This window comes from Arvicanthis niloticus, chromosome 7 (assembly GCF_011762505.2).
Source record: "Arvicanthis niloticus isolate mArvNil1 chromosome 7, mArvNil1.pat.X, whole genome shotgun sequence".
NCBI classification, from domain to species: domain Eukaryota; kingdom Metazoa; phylum Chordata; class Mammalia; order Rodentia; family Muridae; genus Arvicanthis; species Arvicanthis niloticus.
The window spans coordinates 76,942,307-76,961,994 of record NC_047664.1 but is presented as its reverse complement, the minus strand read 5'-3'; the positions used below and the strand labels follow the sequence as shown (position 1 = coordinate 76,961,994).

General features: G+C 37.1%; 1 protein-coding gene and 1 non-coding gene across 12 annotated transcripts in view; one reads left to right on the top strand and one right to left on the bottom strand.

The window, feature by feature from the left end:
- Positions 1-19,688, top strand: part of Clock (clock circadian regulator) — an 86,309-nt gene that overhangs the window by 45,923 nt on the left and 20,698 nt on the right. For 10 of the 11 annotated variants that reach the window (XM_076938666.1, XM_076938672.1, XM_076938670.1 and 7 more), the window contains 8 exons: positions 2,052-2,141; positions 10,283-10,403; positions 13,173-13,286; positions 13,422-13,540; positions 15,601-15,683; positions 15,891-15,997; positions 16,759-16,906; positions 17,434-17,509. In XM_076938666.1, the coding sequence (XP_076794781.1) occupies positions 2,052-2,141; positions 10,283-10,403; positions 13,173-13,286; positions 13,422-13,540; positions 15,601-15,683; positions 15,891-15,997; positions 16,759-16,906; positions 17,434-17,509 (858 nt within the window). The remainder of the gene's footprint in view (positions 1-2,051; positions 2,142-10,282; positions 10,404-13,172; positions 13,287-13,421; positions 13,541-15,600; positions 15,684-15,890; positions 15,998-16,758; positions 16,907-17,433; positions 17,510-19,688) is intronic. The other variant, XM_076938673.1, reaches the window with a different exon arrangement.
- On the bottom strand, positions 8,031-8,137 carry LOC117713251 (U6 spliceosomal RNA). The gene has a single exon (XR_004607420.1). It is a non-coding gene; the product is annotated as a U6 spliceosomal RNA (small nuclear RNA).

Below are 19,688 nucleotides of genomic sequence, written 5' to 3'. Positions count from 1 at the left end.
AGGGATAGCACAGCTGTTCATTCTGACATGGGATATCCTGCCACATTTCTCTAATCACCCTTCTAAGGGACTTCTCTTCCTCTCCTTAAAGGATTTCCGTAAGTTGACACGCTGTTGACGCTTTTCTCTGCAGGACAAAAGAGCAGGCTTTACCTGTTGAAATTTTCATTTCAGTTCATTGTCTTCAAAGAGAGATTCCCTGTGGATCCTAGCAGTTTCTTAACAGCGAGTATCATAATCATAGTGAAAGACTATTTGCTTTCAAAGTTGATGGTCTTTTTCATGTGCGAAAGCATAGGGTTTTTTGTTGTTGTTGTTGTTTTGCACAATTTTGACTCTGCACAGTAGCAATCAAATAATTATTGATTAAATAGTAGTGGGGTGGTACTGGAAGAGTTGGCTTCAGTTATAGATTTTAAACTCCTGGTTATCTAAAAACATATTTGTTTGAGTTGTTCTAGAAAATAAGCAATTATTCAAAATAAGTTTTCTCTGAGATCCCTCCCTCCCTCCCTCCTTCCCTCCCTCCCTCCTAGTAATAGTAGAGAAGAGGTGAAGAAGAGTCTCTTTTATTCTACGTTCACCAATTAGAGACTGGGGATATAGCTTCTTGACAGAGTACTTATTTAGAATTATTGAGGCTCTGCATTCGTTTGTTGTCACTACAAACAGCTGTAATAGTAATAAATTGAGATGGTGACTGGACTGGTGAGTCACCAGAGTTCAAGGCCAGTCTAAGCTATGGAAGCTATTTCAAGACACCCTTACACACACACCACCACCACCACCACCAACAACAACAACAACGGAAATAAAATGCAGCTTGGAGCGGTTGCTTTGACTCGTGTTCCCATCCTTTGTGTATGAGACTTTTCACAAGGATGACAAACATTACACAGTTCTTACCAAAAGGCAGTGAGCCTCTCAGAGAGCTAGCTGTGTGTTAAATAAATTACTTTCAAGTTGTATTCTTGCTCTTTCTCTCCTTTAGCCTACAAATGTTACCCTTTGGTTTTCAGTATGTTCTTTGGTACATGAGTCCTTTAAAATCATTGTCCTTCCTCCCTTCTTCATTGTCAGGTTTATGAATGAGTTGTAATAGCTTCTTATTATCCATCTGTTTTAAATTCATTGTAAGTGACTTGCCTTTCTGTTGACATTACTCTTTGAAAAAAAAAATCACAGGATTTGCTCATTTTCTTGTCTTTTGTCTGGTCTCTGTCTGGTCCCTCTTTCTGTCAGCTCTGCTCCACGCCATTTTCTGCCTTTGTCGTTTCTCTGGATCTTCTCTTCATGCTCATATTTCAGTGATTCTTCGAAGCTTTATCTTTGGCCTGCTTCTTTATGAAGGTTTCACCTCTTGAGCTGCCACTGCTGTGATGTCTTCTCCTGAACATACTTGTATTTCTTAGCACATGGTTAACCCTTCCCTTTTCTTCTTACTGCTAATTTCATTTGGTCTCATTAATTTTATGATTATCCCAAGGCAAGTTTTCTTGACTGAATTCTGTTTTATATGTTTCTTCCAAACTACAAGTATTGGAACATACCCCTTCCCCCATACACAACCTTCTGTTGACTTCCTTTTATGTACAGAATAAAGATACCTTTACCAAGTGTTTAGGCTTTATAAGATTCAGCCTCAGCTTAGTTTAGGGGGCTTACTCTCTGTCCCTTCATTCTGTTTGTTCATTACATTCCTATACTTCAGGCTCACATTCCTCATTCCTTTATGAGATGTGAGCATCTCCTGATACTCACTATACTGTACTTACTACAGAGGATACCACAGTGTATGTGTGCAGCTGTAAAGGCAGAACATTGAGTTCTCACCTTTAGAAACTAGCTTCCAATAGATAGCCAGAGTGATATTTTTCCCTCAGAAACATCAAAAGAATCACAAAAATTAATATACTGGCAGCAGCTTTGACTGCTGCCATTTTGGGTGTACTCTGAATAGTTCCACAGTACGTCCTTTGTCATTTATCTTGTTTCTATCTAGGAAAGTGCTTTGTTCTTTTCCCTTAACTGACCATTATGTTTAATTTCAGGCTCTTGATGGTTTTTTTTTAGCGATCATGACAGATGGAAGTATAATATATGTATCTGAGAGTGTAACTTCGTTACTTGAACATTTACCAGTAAGTATGAAAACCGTATCATCTCTATTATTTAATGTCTATATTACATATTAGAATTCACTAGGAAGTAGACCTTGAGAGTGATATTTGAACAGTGGTTGAAGGGTTGGGACACAAATTCCAGGTGTGTTTTTATATTAGTGTTGCTGTTTTTCAAACCAGTCCTAAGTTCATCAGTAGCACCTAGTAATGTAACCTTCTGTTCTTCCCTTTGCATTTTAATGCCAACTTTGCAATGTTTGCCTTTTTGCCTTGAAAATATTGTATCAATCAAAAAGCAAAAAAAAAAAAAAAATCTTCTAGCCAGATTTCTACTGAGTTACTGAGTACTTCTTGCTATTAGCAGAATTAATAATTTTCTCAAAAGAGTGACTTACAAAGACTAAAAAAATAGTAGATGCAGAACTTGTATGCATTATGAGTTGAACTGGGTGCACTGGGCTGGAGATCTGTAGCTCAGTGATATTTAACATGTGTTAGAGCCCTAACTAGGAGCAGATACACAAACATGTACAGTGAATATGATATCATTAGGGTTCTGCTCCTGCTCCCTCCATAACTCGGAACCCGAGTACAGTATGAGGGGAGTGGTTACCTGGTCTTGGTTGACCCTTTTAGTAGAGCAGTCAGTCTCAGGCTGTAAATAACCAGGAGGAGGAAGCTGAGGTTACTAATCCTTGTACATGTGGATCAATCCTTCATAAACAGTGTGACTTCAGAGGAAAGCTTTGCCATTCGTTCTTCTTCAGCTGCCCCATAAGTATAGCAGATTTGCCAGCTACCCATGGCCCAGGTGCTCATGGAGACCTGCAGGCCGTGGCTGTGTCAAAAGTCACATGTCCTAGAGTTTCACTCAGAGGGCTTTTCCTGCTTCCTCAGCGAGTGAAGAGTTAGAAGTACATTGAAACTTTGATTGATATGGTAAATACCTTAATTGTGTGTTCACTTTTTTACTCAACCCATAATTATTGACCATTCATTCTGTATTGAACACTAGGCTAAGTGCTATCTATAATTAAAGGTTTTTGAAATTATTTGAAAATTTTATATAATGTGTATTTATCTAAGATGGGCTCCTGATATAAAAAAATCCAATATTTTTAAATTACTCCTGAAATGTTCGTTGTTTGAAAATTTACAATAGTGCAAACTAAACCAGTCTGTAAAAATTTCTTTTTAAGAATACAAAAAATAAATAAATAAATAAATAAATAAAATCAAAGCAGACAGACAAAAACCAGTATTCCCTTCCCTCTGATTTCTCTGCTTCTCATTACCTTATTATATAGATAATGGATTCTACATTTAAAATGCCAGACAGGACAAGGAAAACTTTACTGAAAGTCAGGCAGTAAGCATTGTATTCTTTTTTTATTTATCAATTTTAAGTTCTATTGATGTGTATGCATGTCTGTGTTTATATACCATTTCCTCATGGGTACCCACCAAGGCAGAGAAAGGTGTTGGATCCCTGGAGCTCAGTTACAAGTTGTTGTGAGCTGCCTGATGTGGGTAGTGGGAACAGACCTCAGGTCTGCACTCTGGAAGAGCAACAGTAAGTGCTCTTAACTGCTGAGCCATCCCTCTAGCCTTATGTATTTGTTTCTAGAAGTGGCTTGACTTTACTGATCTGAGGGCTTTCTTCTGAAAAGTTCAAATAAAGCCCAAAACTAAAGAATGACTTGAAAGTAAAGCATGAAACTATGGTAATATATAAGTAGTTTCTTATGGACAGAGAGAAGATTGGATCAAGTGGATATTCTCTCTGTCCATGCCAACTTTTTACTTAAATATTACTGCAGTCTCATGCTTTACTGTCAAGTCATTCTTTAAATTTGGGCTTTATTTGAACTTTTCAGAAGCCTTTAAAAAAAAAAAATACTTACACAGTAAGAAATCCTGGTGAACAGGGGAGGGGATGCTAAAAGCCTGAGATGTAGTTTCTTTGGTAGAGTACTTGCCTAGCATACACAGAACCCTGTGTTCCTGCCCCAGCTTTCCAGACACAATAGCAGTGAAACGCAGGATAACAAAAGAACAGTAAAACCAAGGAATTCGTCCTTTTATAATGATTAACTGAAGATGAGTATAGTTACGTGCTTTAACCGAGTTACTTTGGTTGTTTTGTTTTACTACAGTAGAGTAGTTGAACAATGCTAAAGCCAGGAATTTTTATCTTCTTATTTGTAAGAATACTGGCTGGTTTTTCAGAACCACTCAGTAATTATTTATAGACAATTGTGAGCTGCTGTGTGGGTGCTGGGAATTGAACCTGGATCCTCTGGAAGAACAACCAGTGCTCTCAACCCCTGAATTTTCTCAGGTCCACTGCTGGTGGATCTTCTGTGTGGGATAGTTCAATTACATTTGACAGGGACAGCCTGGCAGGTGTAATGGTACTGAGTATTGGATGTTAGTAGTGGTCAGTACAGCTTCACTTGCCCATTCCTGCCTGCTTTTTAAAAGGCTTTTATCCTTTAGAACAAATTTTAGAATTATGGAGAAGGACTCCAGGTATCTGTTTCTCAGGAACATAATTGCAGGAGTGAAAGATTTCAGAGAGCTGGCATTTTCTTTTTTTCCATGTAAGTTGTACTTGGTAACTCAGTGGACCTGTTGTGTGTATTCACTGAGGGAACATAATGCCAGTGACTTTTTTTTTTAATGTCAGAATGTGTTAACTTTTAAGTGTAGTGATCAATGGAACATGGAGACTAGTGGTTAATGGGAAGTTTGACCCTGCATGAAGCAGTGGGGAAGCAGTCCTTGGGACTGTACTCTTGGCACTTCAGTTATGTTCTTCTCTTTGAGTAGCAGTCAGCGATGCTATGTATAGACAGAAGAACAAGGTTAGATAAGTGTAGTCACTGTGTGGTGAAGTAAAACTAGAAAACATTGATTAAGAAGAAACAGAAAAGTAGTTCTCAATTGACGTTTTAGTTCTTATTTCAGATTCTTTTTTTTTTTTTAATCAAGAATATGTTGTGCATTCTGATTTGTGCCTAAATTCTTAAACTTTGTCAGTAAAAAATGTTTTTCTAGCATCTTGTTATTCAAATGCTATAAATATCCATTCTTTTAGCACTAATGGCTTTTTACTTTTCCAGAAGAATTCCTCATTAAAATACAGATGTGATTTTGGTATAGTTACCCCTTAAGCTATTATTAAATTACTCCTTGGTCCCAGATCATTTTCTTTATTTATACCTGTTATATCTAAGGCATAGTGTGTAATGTACCTTGATTGACAGTGAAGAAGATAGAGGTGTAAAAGAGATCCTTTTGTCCTTTTTAGTCATTATGGGACAACAAGATATATACGTTTAAAGAACAAATATTCCCAACCCCCCCCCCCCCCCCGGGCATAAATATGAGGCATCAGCTCTTTTTTTTTTTTTTTTTTTTTTTTTTTTTTTTTTTTTTTTTTTTTTTTTTTTTTTTTTTTAGGTTTTTAGGTGACCTCATGATCCAGTGTGTAGGAGCTCTAGGGTACAAGTGTCAACTCTTCTGTAATTTATTGGTTACTAAAATTCAAAAGGAGGGAAGTTAGATTTTCTCTCTTTGTGCTCTTCGTGTGGTGTGTTTGTTTGTCTTTAGTTTAGTTTTGTCTTGTTGATGTATAGCTGACAAATTATATATATATATATATATATATATATATATATACACACATACATATATGTGTGTGTATATGATATACAAGGCAAAGTTTTGATGTCTGTATACATTTATAAATGCTGCAGTCTAATCAGTATGTCTATTGCATTACCTAAGAACAATGATTTATGCACATTGTAAACATTCTTTTTTTTATTTTATATTTTATTTATATTTCAGATGCCATCCCATTTCCCCTCCCAAGAAAACCCCTATCCCATGCCCCCTTTTCCTTTTTGCTTTTATACATTTTTAAAAAATGTTAATCAAAGGCTTTATAAATTTGGTAATGCTCAATCAGAAGTGTAATCCAATACCCAGCCTAGATATGTAAATTACCTTTGACTGGTGGAGACATGTGAACATCTGCCTCCATGCCCCCCCTCTTTCTCTCTCATCACCTAGCTTCACCCTTCCTGTTAAAATGAAACTTTTCTCTCAAAATGCAATTAGAGCATAATTATTCCTAATTGTACCAGTGAGGTACAAGATAGTCCTAATACCCAGTCCATCATTTTGTTGACTAACCAGAACCTCTGTCATCTCTCCTAACTAATACACTTAGTTTTGAACCTGGCTTTTTTCTTGGCTTTAGAATGAATGTCAGCTGAAAACCATCCACTCAGATCTTTTCTCTCAAAGTAAATAGCCAGGATTGGCTATGAAACTATAGGTCTTCAACCCTGTCAGAAATTCAGAATGACTGAGTTAACTGAAATTATGGGAAGCACAAAGCATAGCTTCTAAAACTTAGCCAATTTATAGAGACCGCTGAATACCTGGAAAACCCCTATACTACCGAATATTGGAGCATCAAATCTTCAGCCTTCTGGCCCAGAATCATCTGACAGACCTTAGTGATGCAGAATTATTAAGGGCTGATTACTCTGTCTAGGCAGATATAATCAGTCGACTATTCTGCAAGTGTGTCCTTTTCTGGACAGTAATTTGTCTGTAGATGGAAAGAGGCAATTCTTGCCTAGTGGCTGTCACCGCACAACTGGAGTAACTCCAAGGATGCTCAGTTTCTTCTTAGAATCCGTGACAGGAAGCTGTCAGGAGCAGACATGTCTCTAATCAAAATGAACATAAATATAGAAATATTTGTAATGTCAATTCTATGGACTTCTGACGTTTTGAAAACCAACTATCCATGTAAGGTAACCTGGACTGTTGTCTGTTAACTCCTCTCAGCTATTTCTAAATAAAATATGGAAAGCACCCTAACAATAAACTCAAAGCCATGAATTTGCTATAGTCCCTTAACTCATAGGCTAACTGTCCCAAATCAGTTAAAAAAGTTAAGGAAGGACTGGGTCTAAGCCTTGTATTCCTAAATATGTTATACAGGCACAATGCCCATGAGAGTGTCAATATTCATCTCACTTTTATATCAATAAGAAGCTCATACCAATGAAAACCTTAAATTTGAAATCAAAGTAAATTTTGTACCATTTAAGAAATTATAACTTCATCTTGATATTAATTATACAGATTTCTACCAATAGGTTATGGCTATGCAATAAGTCCTAGCTAATCCTCCCTGTTCCAACAAAACCACTACTTTTCCCTAGAAAGACAGACCAATATTAATCACCTTAGTCCCCAAGCCCAGGGAATAGGGGCACTGAATCTTCATTAACTTCTTCAAGCTGATTAAGGGCGTTGAGATATTAGAAGAGGGGTGGGGGGAAGAGTAAATTGATAAGCCTCTGAAGCTGTGTCTTCACTGAATCCAGATGGAATTCCAGGACATCGGAGGTTTGGGCAGGTCTGCTCAGCGTGCTTGATGAGTAGATACACCAAGGCTGTGTATTCTGCAATATACAATTCTCAGAACAAGTTTTAGTATCAAGAAAAAAAATTTTTTTTTTCTAGAAGGCTGACTTTTTTAAAAAGATGTTGGTTCTAACTTTTCTTTTTTTTTTTTTCCCTTTTCAAAATTGGTTGTAATATTTACATTTCAAATTTTATCCCCTTATCCCATTCCCCCCACCACCCAGGAACCCCTTAACCCATCCCCCGTCCTTGTGTTTCTATGAGGGTGTGATTTTCCAGTTTCTATGATGCTATTTTCGTTAACATAAACTACCTCCCAAATTTCTAAATCCTTCCCTTTGTGTTATTAAATCGCCTATTTTTCTTTTTTTTTCTCTTTTTTTTTCCTTTTTTAAAAATCTCTCTCTTTTTTAAAATTGGGTATTATATTTACCTTTCAGATTTTATCCTCTTAAAAATATGGAACACTTCACGAATTTGCGTGTCATCCTTGCGCAGGGGCCATGCTAATGCTCTCTGTATTGTTCCAGTTTTAGTATCTGTGCTGCCAAAGCGTGCACGAGCCATCAGTTGTAAAAGAATTTATTTATGTATTCGTGGCTTTGGGTGTTAATGGTATGCTGTTTTGAAGGATGTGATTTTATTTTATTTTATTTTATTTATATTTTTTTTGTTTTTTTTTTTCCAGACAGCTTTTCTCTGTGTAGTCCTGGCTGTCCTGGACTCACTCTGTAGACCAGGCTGGCCTTGAACTCAGAAATCTGCCTGCCTTTGCCTCCCAAGTGCTGGGATTAAAGGCGTGTGCCACCACTGCCCGGCTTTTTTTTTATTTATTTTTTAAAGAAACTATTGAAGACAGAAGCACACTTCTCCCTCCTTTTTCTCCTTTAATTCCTCCCATGTCCCTGCTTACTCTGTTTCAAATTGATGACTTTTTTTCTTTGATTGTTATTGTTATACACATGTATATACACATACATGTAAATATATAAAAACAACTTGCTAAATCACTTTAGTGTTGTTTGTAAATATATTATTTTAGAGCTAACCTTTTGGTATTGAATACCAATTACTGGGCTTATCCCTGAGAAAGACTAGTTCTCATTCTCTCGGTAGTCATTAGTAGCTCATAGTTGTCTTTTAGACATAGGGCTTATGAGAGCTCTCCCTTCATACTAGCATATCTGTTGGTACTGTCGTTGTCTAGGTTTTGTTTAGGCAGCAGTAATGTGAGGATGTCATTGATAGAGCTTTCCTGTCATTCTAGGAGACACAATTTCACAGCAGACTTCCTAGTCCTCTGACTCTTACAATCTTTCAGTCCTTTTTTTTTGAGATGTTTCCTGAGCCTTAAGTGCAGGGGTCATGTTGTAGATGTATCCATTGGGGTTGGGCATACCACAATGAATTGTTGTCTGCATTTTGACACTTTTCTTATAACGGTCTCTGTCTGCTGCTGCAAAAAGACAGGTTTGTTTTTTGTTTGGTTGGTTATTTGTTTGTTTGTTTTGGTGAGGGGTGAGAACTACACTCTTCTATGTATATAAGGATAAGTTTTAGGATAGGATGCAGTTAGGAAGTATACTGGTCTAGTAAAGTAGATTACAGTAGGTTCTCCAGAAAGATCTGTGACCTCAACAGCTGGGAGTACATGGCTAGGTTTCTAGTACCAGGCATGCTTTCTTGAAGGAACTGATCTCAGTTGGTCTTGGGAAAATGCAAGGTAGAGATGTGGAGTTTGCCACAGCTACTCCACTTGATGTAGTAGGGAAGACTTGGATCACAGAGAAAAGCAGAAGTCATGTAAATACACACAGAGTAGGAAATCGCCCTTGCTCTTGTGATCTGCTTTTTTCCTTCCTAGTGTGTTTTAAGTGTTAGAGCTATTCATATACAGTCTTTACAGGTGTATAAAATAGAAACAAAAGGAAAGTGCAACTGCTTTGTCACCATGGCTCTGCCTCCTTGTCCTGTAATTAGAATGGTTTGGAAAGTGAAAAGCCCAGCAGGAAGGGCTGGACTCAGTAGGAAAGGTGAGGTTGCTGAGGCGTCACTGTCACTGTGACTTAAGGATAGGAGCATCATAGTCTTGAGTCCACAGCCATTACCTGGTGAAGGTTTCCTGATATTTGACAGACTACTGTTCGTTATCGGATAATAAGCAGTTATAATAATGGTAGTTACATGCTGGCTGTCCATTTTACACAGGGCTTTGGCAGTGTGACACAGAACAGATGCATGGAAAAGGTGAACTAAAAATGGGAGCCGTGGGGATTGGTGCAGTGATAGTAGTGTCAGATCTCCTTCATGGAGCTTGTCATTGTTTCTGTATTCATGTGTGATGTCACCATTTAACAGATGTTTGTATAAATTACAAGGCTGTGGCTTAGAGCCTATAATTTTCTTAAACTTCTCAGTTCCGTTATATTTTACAATGTTCAAATTTGGTGACACTAAGGTTTTAGAATACTGTGTCTGGCTTTCAGGATTACATTGATCATGAATCTGATGGCTGGTATGTTAGCCTTCTCCAAGTTCTCAATCTCATTCTTTTAATATGAAATTTTTAGCTTGACTTTATTGATTTTTGTTGGTAATTCAAGATTAAGTGCATACACCTCTGTTACTTAATAGCTATTAGATGTGTTAGAGATAAATGCCTCTCAGAGTGCTGTTGTGTAATTTTTAAATGTTTTATTTTTCAGTCTGATCTTGTGGATCAAAGCATATTTAATTTTATCCCAGAGGGAGAGCATTCAGAGGTTTATAAGATGCTCTCTGCTCATCTGCTGGAAAGTGACTCCCTAACCCCCGAGTACTTAAAATGTAAGTAGGTCCTACTCAGCAGAGATGAGAAATCTTAATATTTGGCAGCATTATCTTTTACTTCTGTAAGTTTGTGAAGAACATTACATGCTTAAGTAAATTAAAATAGCACTATTTCATGAAATCTATTAACTGCTTTTAAAATTGGTGTATATATAACTAAAGGAATTGTGTTCATTTTAAGATATTAGAATTATTCTAGTTTACAATGAGGTGTCATCTTGTTTGTTGTAAGAAATTGATCACAATTATGCCACAAAACTGTAGTGTATAAAAAGGTGAAAATTGACCACAGTTTTAATGAAATCTTATTATATTTATTGATATATATAATTTTTGTTGGATGTGTTTAATATAATTTTTAGAGCACCAAATAGAGTTTTAAAAAGTTCCTGCCATCAAGTACCGCACAGCATCAAGTAATGCGAAGTTTCTATGGATTGGGCTAGCAGTTGACTGGAACTTTGACTGCCTTTACTCTTGCTGTACTAGTTACCTTCACACAGTCTCTTACACACTAGACACAGTAACAGAGGACATATTTATTTGGGTTCATGGTTTAGAGATGTCTCACATGCTGAAGAGGACTTGGTAGAGCACAGCTGTTCACAACATGACAGCTGGGAAAGCAGAAAGAGGAAGGAAGGGCTCAGGGACATATCTGCCATGGCCTGTTTCCTCCAGGCTGCAGTCCTCCTATGGTTTCTAGAATTTCCCATGGTAGCACTACCACCAGCTGTGGTCCTTTGTTCAGACAGTGTTGAAGTGCTCGCCTAGAATGCACATGCTGGGCTCAGTCCCCCCAAACAAAACAAAAGTATGTGTGTCTAAATTTAGTGTGTATATATATATATATATATAGTGTGTGTGTGTGTGTGTGTGTGTGTGTGTGTATATATATATATATATATATATATATATATATATAGTTGTTTTTGTGTGCCCATTAGCTGTTAGATGGTTTCTTTATAATCTTTAATTAGGTTTAAATTTTATCTTATCTGGTAATAGTGATATTAATCAAGTTTAAAAATTCTATTTGTGTCTTCAGAGTCTATAATATTAAGAACTAAGACACATATGCTTACATACATAAATATGTACATGTGCATATCCATGTTAAGAATGAATATTCTTTCAGAAGGGATTATAAAAAGTTAGAAATGGAGATTTACTTGGAGCCTGTATATAATTTTTTATAGTCAGATTTGCTTTACACTGGTCCTTAGACCATTCTAATACAGTACTTAGAAGAACGATTTGGGCTGGATTTAATATAGAAATCAATTTTATAGATTTAGGCAGTACTTGAAGTCACAGAATGAATGGTGTTACTTGAGGCAGATGTGCAGAGAAAGGAGAAGTAGAAAGTTAGTGCTCAGGTCCCAACAGAACAATGAGCAGTGCTGCCTTCAGGGACCCCAAGGGGAGCAGACATGCTTGGGAAACTGTATTGCAAGCTTCTGCTAGGAAAATAGACCTGCTTTCAAGATCAGAGAAGTCTTAGCTCAGTGGCTTGTTGATGGCCTCTGATGACCTGGTACACCACAGAGTTCCTTTCCAAGGAAGAATGTCCATGAGTTAAAGTACAGGGTACTTTGCCTAGAGAATTTAGTAAGCTATTTTAGGTGTAAAGACAGTGAATTGGTACAGATGATCTGATGTTTGTGAAGATGAGGTGGACTTATAAAGGACCTGTATTCATCCTGTGGTGTTTTATTTTTATTCTTTACACAATAGAGAGATCCAGTGGTGGGCACTTGGTTAGTAGTTGGAAGGGGAAAAATCAAGGTTGAGAATTTTGAAAAGGGCAAGTGTATAGTTAACACTAGAAGTAAAGATAGAGGGAAACCATGATTGATAAGTGGATAGATCCAGTAGAGCACGTTTTAAGGCTAGCTAGAAAGAACGAGAAAAACCACCTAAGTGATTTTTACAGTAAGAATGTCAGTAATATTTGGGAGAGACATTGCTCTGGAGGTGAGAGGATGGTAGAAAAATGAAGACATGAAAATCAGGGTGCATTTAAAAAGGATGGAGTGAGTTCTCTGGTCCTGTAAATAGATTAGCGTGGAAAACGCTTGGTGAAATGATGGACAACCTGATTAGATTTCAAATTGTAGGCAGTAAAGAACCACAGAATTTGTAGTTGCGAAAGGAATGATAGCAAGTGACATGGCCCTGGTCCTAAAGAATATGAGAGAGGGGCTGGAGAGATGGATCAGTGGTTAAGAGCACTGACTGCTCTTCTAGAGGTTCTGAATTCAATTCCCAGCAACCACATGGTGGCTCACAACCATCTGTAATGGGATCTGGTAGCTGCTTCTGGTGTGTCTGAAGACAGCTATAGTGTACTCACATACATAAAATAAATAAATAATTCTTTAAAAAATAGAATATGAGAGAGACTCTTGAAGGTAAAGATGGGAACAGCCTATAACTTTACTACCTGGAAGCCTGAAGCAGGCCAGACTGTGTTACTGAAAGAGACCCCACCAAAAAACAACAGTGACAGAAAAGAAAGGGAGGCATTAGCTTTAAATAAAGGAAAGTGTTAGCTTTAAATGGAGGACAAAATATTTTTGTGAAATTAGAATGAAAAGCAGGGCAGGAGAAGAGATGAAATGGAGAGATTAGCTGTTAGCCTGTGCTGGCTGCAGTCCTCTGCTGCAGGCACTGTACTGTTAGTGGGCTTCATGAAGTGCAGTGTGACACTTCTGTGGGAGACAATGATTGTGAATTTACCCAACTTTTTGTCACTTATTTCAGCAAAAAATCAGTTAGAATTCTGTTGTCACATGCTTCGAGGAACAATAGACCCCAAGGAGCCATCCACCTATGAATATGTGAGATTTATAGGAAATTTTAAATCTTTAAACAATGGTAAGTTAAAATGTTTCTATTATAATGTATTTTAACTGGCTGTTTTTAGTTTTCTAAGCTCTTAGATGCTTAAATACCAGCAATAGTTATACTTTACTGGGTTAACCAGTGATGCATGTCTCCTTGCTGTTTTAGTATCAACTTCAACACATAATGGTTTTGAAGGAACTATACAACGTACACATAGGCCTTCTTATGAAGATAGAGTTTGTTTCGTAGCTACTGTCAGATTAGCTACACCTCAGTTCATCAAGGTATGTTTCCAATTTTAATTGCTCTAGTGCATTCCAGTTCATGATATGAGATTTGGTCTTGTGAGATTTTTGTTGTCTTCAGAAGGCTGAAACTTCTACCAACATTGAAGTAGTAGTGGCCAGTGAGTTACTAAAAATGTTTAAACTTTATATTTTTACCACAGTTAAGAATACAAGCACTCTTTAAATATGTAACTTTTTTTATTTTAGTGTATTCTTTGCAGGTATCTCATGACAGGATATTACCATTTCCCTGCTTTTGTAGAATTTAGTGTGTGTAGTTTACTATCAAGAAGTCGGAAAAAAACTAGGTGAATTGTTTTTTAAAAGAATGCAGCTTTACTGGTTATAATTTGCTATTTGATTCTTTTTTTATTAATTTTTTAATGTGGATGGATGTTTTGTCTGCAAGTATGTGTATGTACCACATGCATGTCCAGGGAGACCAGAGGGGGCATGCCTGAATGTCCTGAAACTGGAGTTACATACAGTTGTAAGTTACCATGTAAGTGCTGAAAACTGAAAACAGAACCAAAGTCCTCCTGGAGAGGCGCCGCTGTAACCAACCCTGCTCTTTGAATTTTAAATTACATCTTTTTATTTCTTGCTTTCTGTAAGTAGACGCTTAATAGGGAAGTAGAAAGGTGAACTGCTTCAGTCCTTAGACAGGAGAGAAGCGAGGGTAAGACAGAGCCTGAGTAACAATTAGAAGACTTTAGTCTTGCAACTGCCCGTTGTGCTCTTAGGAAATTGCAGGGCAGATACATGTTTTATCTCATATAATTCTTACTCTTCTGAGATAGATGCTATTACAATATTTTATATGTAAGGACACTGAGGCTTAGGGAAGTTACTTGCTGAAAGTTTCATCTAGTAAGTGGGACTTGATTGAAATTACTTTTCTTTCAAAGTTCTGGCTTTTAACTGTTACTGAAGATCATAGAAGGACAGAGAGGAGGGAGTGTCATGGATTGTTTTATACAACAGAAACTAAGTTTCATGTATATGAGAGAAGAAATAGTCAGAACTTATGTTAGAAACAAAAGCAGAGGTCAGGCATGAAATTTGTTCTGTCTGTGGCTTTTCTCCATGAAGAGATTTCAGCATGAGAAACCATAGAAGAGTTTAATTCAGGGAAGTTGTATGCTTATATTTGAGTCTTACTAAGGTGATGGTAATGGCTGACCCCTGAATAGAAGACAGATTGAAAGATGGGAAGACAGATGAGATGGCAGTGAGGTGAGTCAGTGAGGGTAAGATGTACATTTCATCACTAAAGCTGGGGAGATGGGGGGGGGATTGTGAAACACCTAGAAGATCAAATTAGAAATGTTTAGGGGCTGGAGAGATGGTTCATTGGTTAGGATCACTTACTATTCTTTCAAAGAACTTGGCATCAATGGATGGTGGCTCACAACCTGATGTAACTCCACCTTTAGGAGATCCAGTACCCTCACCCACCCTCCTCCATAGGCACACATGTGACACACATAGAGACACACATACGTACACATAAATAAAAACAAACCTTTATTAAATAAAAGAAAACATTTAGTTTGGTACTTCGATTATTAAAGAGTGTGTTGATTCTAGACTCTGACTACACAAATGAGGCCATTGATGAGATGGGAAGTTGTGAGTCAGATATGAAAAGTATGGCAGCCCGCTTGTCTGGGCCATTTCCAGACGCTGAGATATGGGAGGCATAAATAAGAAGAAAGATCTGATTTTCTGAGTAGGCGTTAGGCGTGTGAATGAGTGAGAATGCACTAGACTGTAACTACTGACTGAGTCTGGCATCTACAGGTTGCTGCTGTTTTAGCTGTTTTTGTCTCAGGTGATTAAAAGAATCATTGGGGATCAACCTTAGGACTTCACAAACTCCAGACTAGCACTTTGTATTGCCAGCTGGTTACACTTGTGTTTAATACTAAAATCTAAAATGTATAAAAATTTGTCTAGATGAAAGTTAATTTAATAATGACTTCTGTTCACAATACTTAATGTTTTCACAGACACAGAAAATTACTTCTAAATTACACTTGTTAATTTGTTTGTAGGAAATGTGTACTGTTGAAGAACCAAATGAAGAGTTTACATCTAGACACAGTTTAGAATGGAAGTTTCTATTTCTAGATCACAGGTAATATCACCTTTAAATTTCACCAAAAAAAAAAAAAAGGCAGTATTACTATAATTCTGGACTGTAATGGACTCCAGGAACATAGTGAAATTTGAAATTTATTATCCATTTTTGAAAAAAATAAAACCCATTCCCCAAATGAATTTGTCTGTAGTGTAACTTGTGGAAAATTGTAATACTGATATCTGTTATTACTATATAATTTAGGGCCCCACCAATAATAGGTTATTTGCCATTTGAAGTCTTGGGAACATCAGGCTATGATTACTATCATGTGGATGACCTAGAAAATCTTGCAAAATGTCATGAGCACTGTAAGTAGATCTTAATGTTTCTATTGAGAACTATTTAAAAACACAAGTAGATGCTTTGTTCTGTTAATGAAAGACAGAAAAGATTTGGAACTATTTTTATAAATTTATACAGAAGGTACAGGTTTATACTTGACTTTGGTCTTGCATACAAATGAAAATCTTACAGTATGTTAAAGAACTACATAAAGTTTCCCAAATCAATTTAACTACAAAACTTAATTTTTGTTTAACCTTAGTTAAATACTTTAGAAACTATCATTTGAAATAGCTTGGGAAACTTTACTAAACAATTATTTCAAACAATGATGTTATTCTGATATTTGGTTAATTAAAGCTTTAAAATTAAAAAACCTCAGAGATATCATATGTGACAGTATCTTTGGGAAAAATATTATTAGCTGTTGCTTTCTAAATGTTAACTATCTAAGCAAGTTAAGAGTATGACTTTCCGTATATGGAATTTATTGTGAATGAAACTGTGTAAAATCAGCAATGACTGACTGTAAAGCTGGGATCTGGGAGTTCTGGTTACTTAGGGACTTAAAGTAGTTCTTTAAAAATTTTTTGTAGTTTGTGCATAATTTCTCAAAGCCAGAAAATAATTATATCTATATAAAGAGTTAAATGTAAATGCCATATTTTGTTAGAAAAATTGAGATTCTTCATAGCTAAGTACAGATCAAAGAAAAATATTTGCTTCTTTCTGTTTTCTTTTTTTCTTTCCTTTTTCTTTTTTCTTTCTTTCTTTTTTTTCTTTTTAGTAATGCAATATGGAAAAGGCAAATCCTGTTACTACAGGTTCCTGACCAAGGGGCAGCAGTGGATTTGGCTTCAGACTCACTATTACATTACTTACCATCAGTGGAACTCGAGGCCGGAGTTCATCGTTTGTACTCACACTGTAGTAAGGTAATAATTTGAAGAACATTTGTAAGGTGTACTAGTAGCCAAAGAGAATTGTTATGTGGTTTTTAAATGAATGATAGTGATCTTGCCCCAGTTTTAATATGTAATATGTTTTACTATTAAGCTTACTTAATAGGTAGAAATATGATGGTAGGTAGTGTATAGATACGTAAGGCCTGACTTGAGTATTATGCTGTATAGCAAAAGTTGTACCAACACTCAGATGCCAGTGCACTTCACGCAAAGCACAAACTAGAACAGTGCGCCAGTCATTCTTCCGTGGTTTAGTCTGTCATCATTTAAGTGTTTCGCTCCTACAGTTCATTAGCAGATTGCCTGATTTGTAGACTTTAGGCAGTAAGCTATATTGAATTTAGGCAGTAAGCTATAGATATATGTTAGGTTTGTTAGCACATATAAAAAATTCAAAATCAGGTTAAGTGAGACTCATAACAAATACCAATTGATCGCATCTCTGCAGTATTTTAAATATGACCAAACATTTAAAATTTGGTTTTTTCCATTTGTAGTTACGCAGAAGTTAGGGCTGAAAGACGGCGAGAACTTGGCATTGAAGAGTCTCTTCCTGAGACAGCTGCTGACAAAGTATGTTTCTTACAGTCTCTCTTTTTTTCAATTGTTTTCCAATAATTTGTGAGAGAGATTTGATTATCCTTTATAATTTTTATTTTGAATTTGCTATTTAAAATCTCATTTGCATCTAGAAAGGAATTAAAGATTTTGTTATTTAAAAGTTAATTCGTTGAGAAAATATTGGAATTAGTAGATTAATTGGAATGAATAGGTAATGTGTCAGGTTTTGGTCAAAAATGATGATGCTTGAGTTAAGATGATTGACCTTGAGATATGACAAGAATTAGTGGCTGAAAACTAGTGGAAGATTTTGAACTGGCGATCCTAAGGAAGTGCTCCTGGCGTTGGGCTTGAGCAGAGGTGCTTTGAGGGCACTAACTATGGGGAACACTGAGCCAGAAGTCACCACAAGGTTGACCCATGACCACAAGTCATAAACCATGTGGCACAGTATGTAGACTCCACAACCTGAGCTTGAGGAATGCAGACAGGGACGGTGCAGCATTAGCAGCAGGGCTGCTCGTCATCCTGTGCAGTTACAGCTTCAGACTCTGAAGACAGAAAACCCACTTTTAAGGGGACCTACAGTGAGGCTGGTGAGGTCCAGTGCTTCCAGCAGATGAGTAAAGAAGTGTTCAGAGCCAAGGTAGAAAATGCTGAGTAGTTTGTTTATTATGGACTTTGAAGGTGGGTGGAAGGTTCTAGAAGCTGAGAAGCAGGCAGAGGTGTGCTCAACAATACAGGCTGGGAAAGGCTGCACGTTAATGAAGGAGGAGATAAGGCACTGGGGCACATGCCCTCCACCCCAGAGTGAGGAGCTGTGAGATCAGATGTTTTGCATTTACACATATTGGCATGTATGCATGCAGTTGTGTGTCACCCTGAAATAAAGACATGTATGTGGTTCTTGTTGACTGCTGAATGTGAAAAGTCTTTACACGGACACTGATTCTATTTTATGTGTGGGGTGGGGGAGGAAGCACTAGTATATATATTATATCCGTGGTTGGGTTTTGCTTTTGGTTATGGTGAAGTAAAGTATTCTCATCTCTATAAGGAAAGGCTGTCAGTTGAGAGAGGGACCACAGCGATTTATGTACAGTGGGAAAGGCTTAGGATAATTCTCAAGAACAGGGAAGTGAACCCATTAGTACAGTTGGGCGATTGTGCTGACTAGAACTGAGCATAGAGAGTGAGTGGCCGTCATAGGCCGCCTGCAGTGTTCCCACAGAGCCTGAGCCTTAGGAACAAGAAGCAGGGTTTAACGTGTCATGTTAGTCTGTACTGATTAGAGGTGCTGCAGTGTTACTGTCCCAAAGCAGAGACAGAGGGACTGAGGTGCGTTTAGGAAAAGGGTCATGGACAGGTAATGGAGGACAGGGCAGTGGGTAGCTGATCCATAGAGTAAAATCCTGGAGAAATGTTGAACTGGAAGATTTGGAGCAAATGCTGAGTTCCAAAGATTTTACAGAACTTTGTAAAATAAAGCACTATATTTATTCTGTTACTTGCTTTGTAAAAACGTGATGACACTTTTAATGATTTTAAGAGCACACTTGAGCATTGTAACATCCCCACTGTGATACAGCTGTCACCACTGCCCACGAATAGACCTCTTCATCCCCACACAAGCTCGCTGTTAACAGCTTTCCGCTCCTTTCCTCCAGCTCCTTTCAACTATGGGTTTGTTTGTTATTGCCATTAATTTGGCTACTCTGAGTACTGTGAACAAACTTACACAGAATTTGTTCCTTTCTTCCTGGCTAATTTTATTTAGTATGATATTCTCAGGGTTCATTATGTTATACCTTGTATCAGATTTCCCTTTGTTTGGAGCTGTACTATTCCGCCATGGGTGTATCCTCTTATTAGTCCATGGAACCTGGGTTGTCTTCACCTTTTATTTGCAATATAGTGTGAACATAGGCAGATCTGCAGATAACTGTTAGAGTTTCTACTTCTCTTTGGGTGTATACCAAAAACTAGAATACTGGATCATATGGTAAGTTACTCTATTAAAATTTGAGGGAACTACCATACTATTCTCTATAGAGGCCATACCATTTTTACAGTCCCATTGCCAAGCCATAAGAATTCATGTTTCTTCACGTCTTTACTATATGATTGTTTTCTGAGAAGTAGGGGGTTTTGTTGTTGTTATTTTTGTTTTGTTTTGATTGAGACAGGGTCT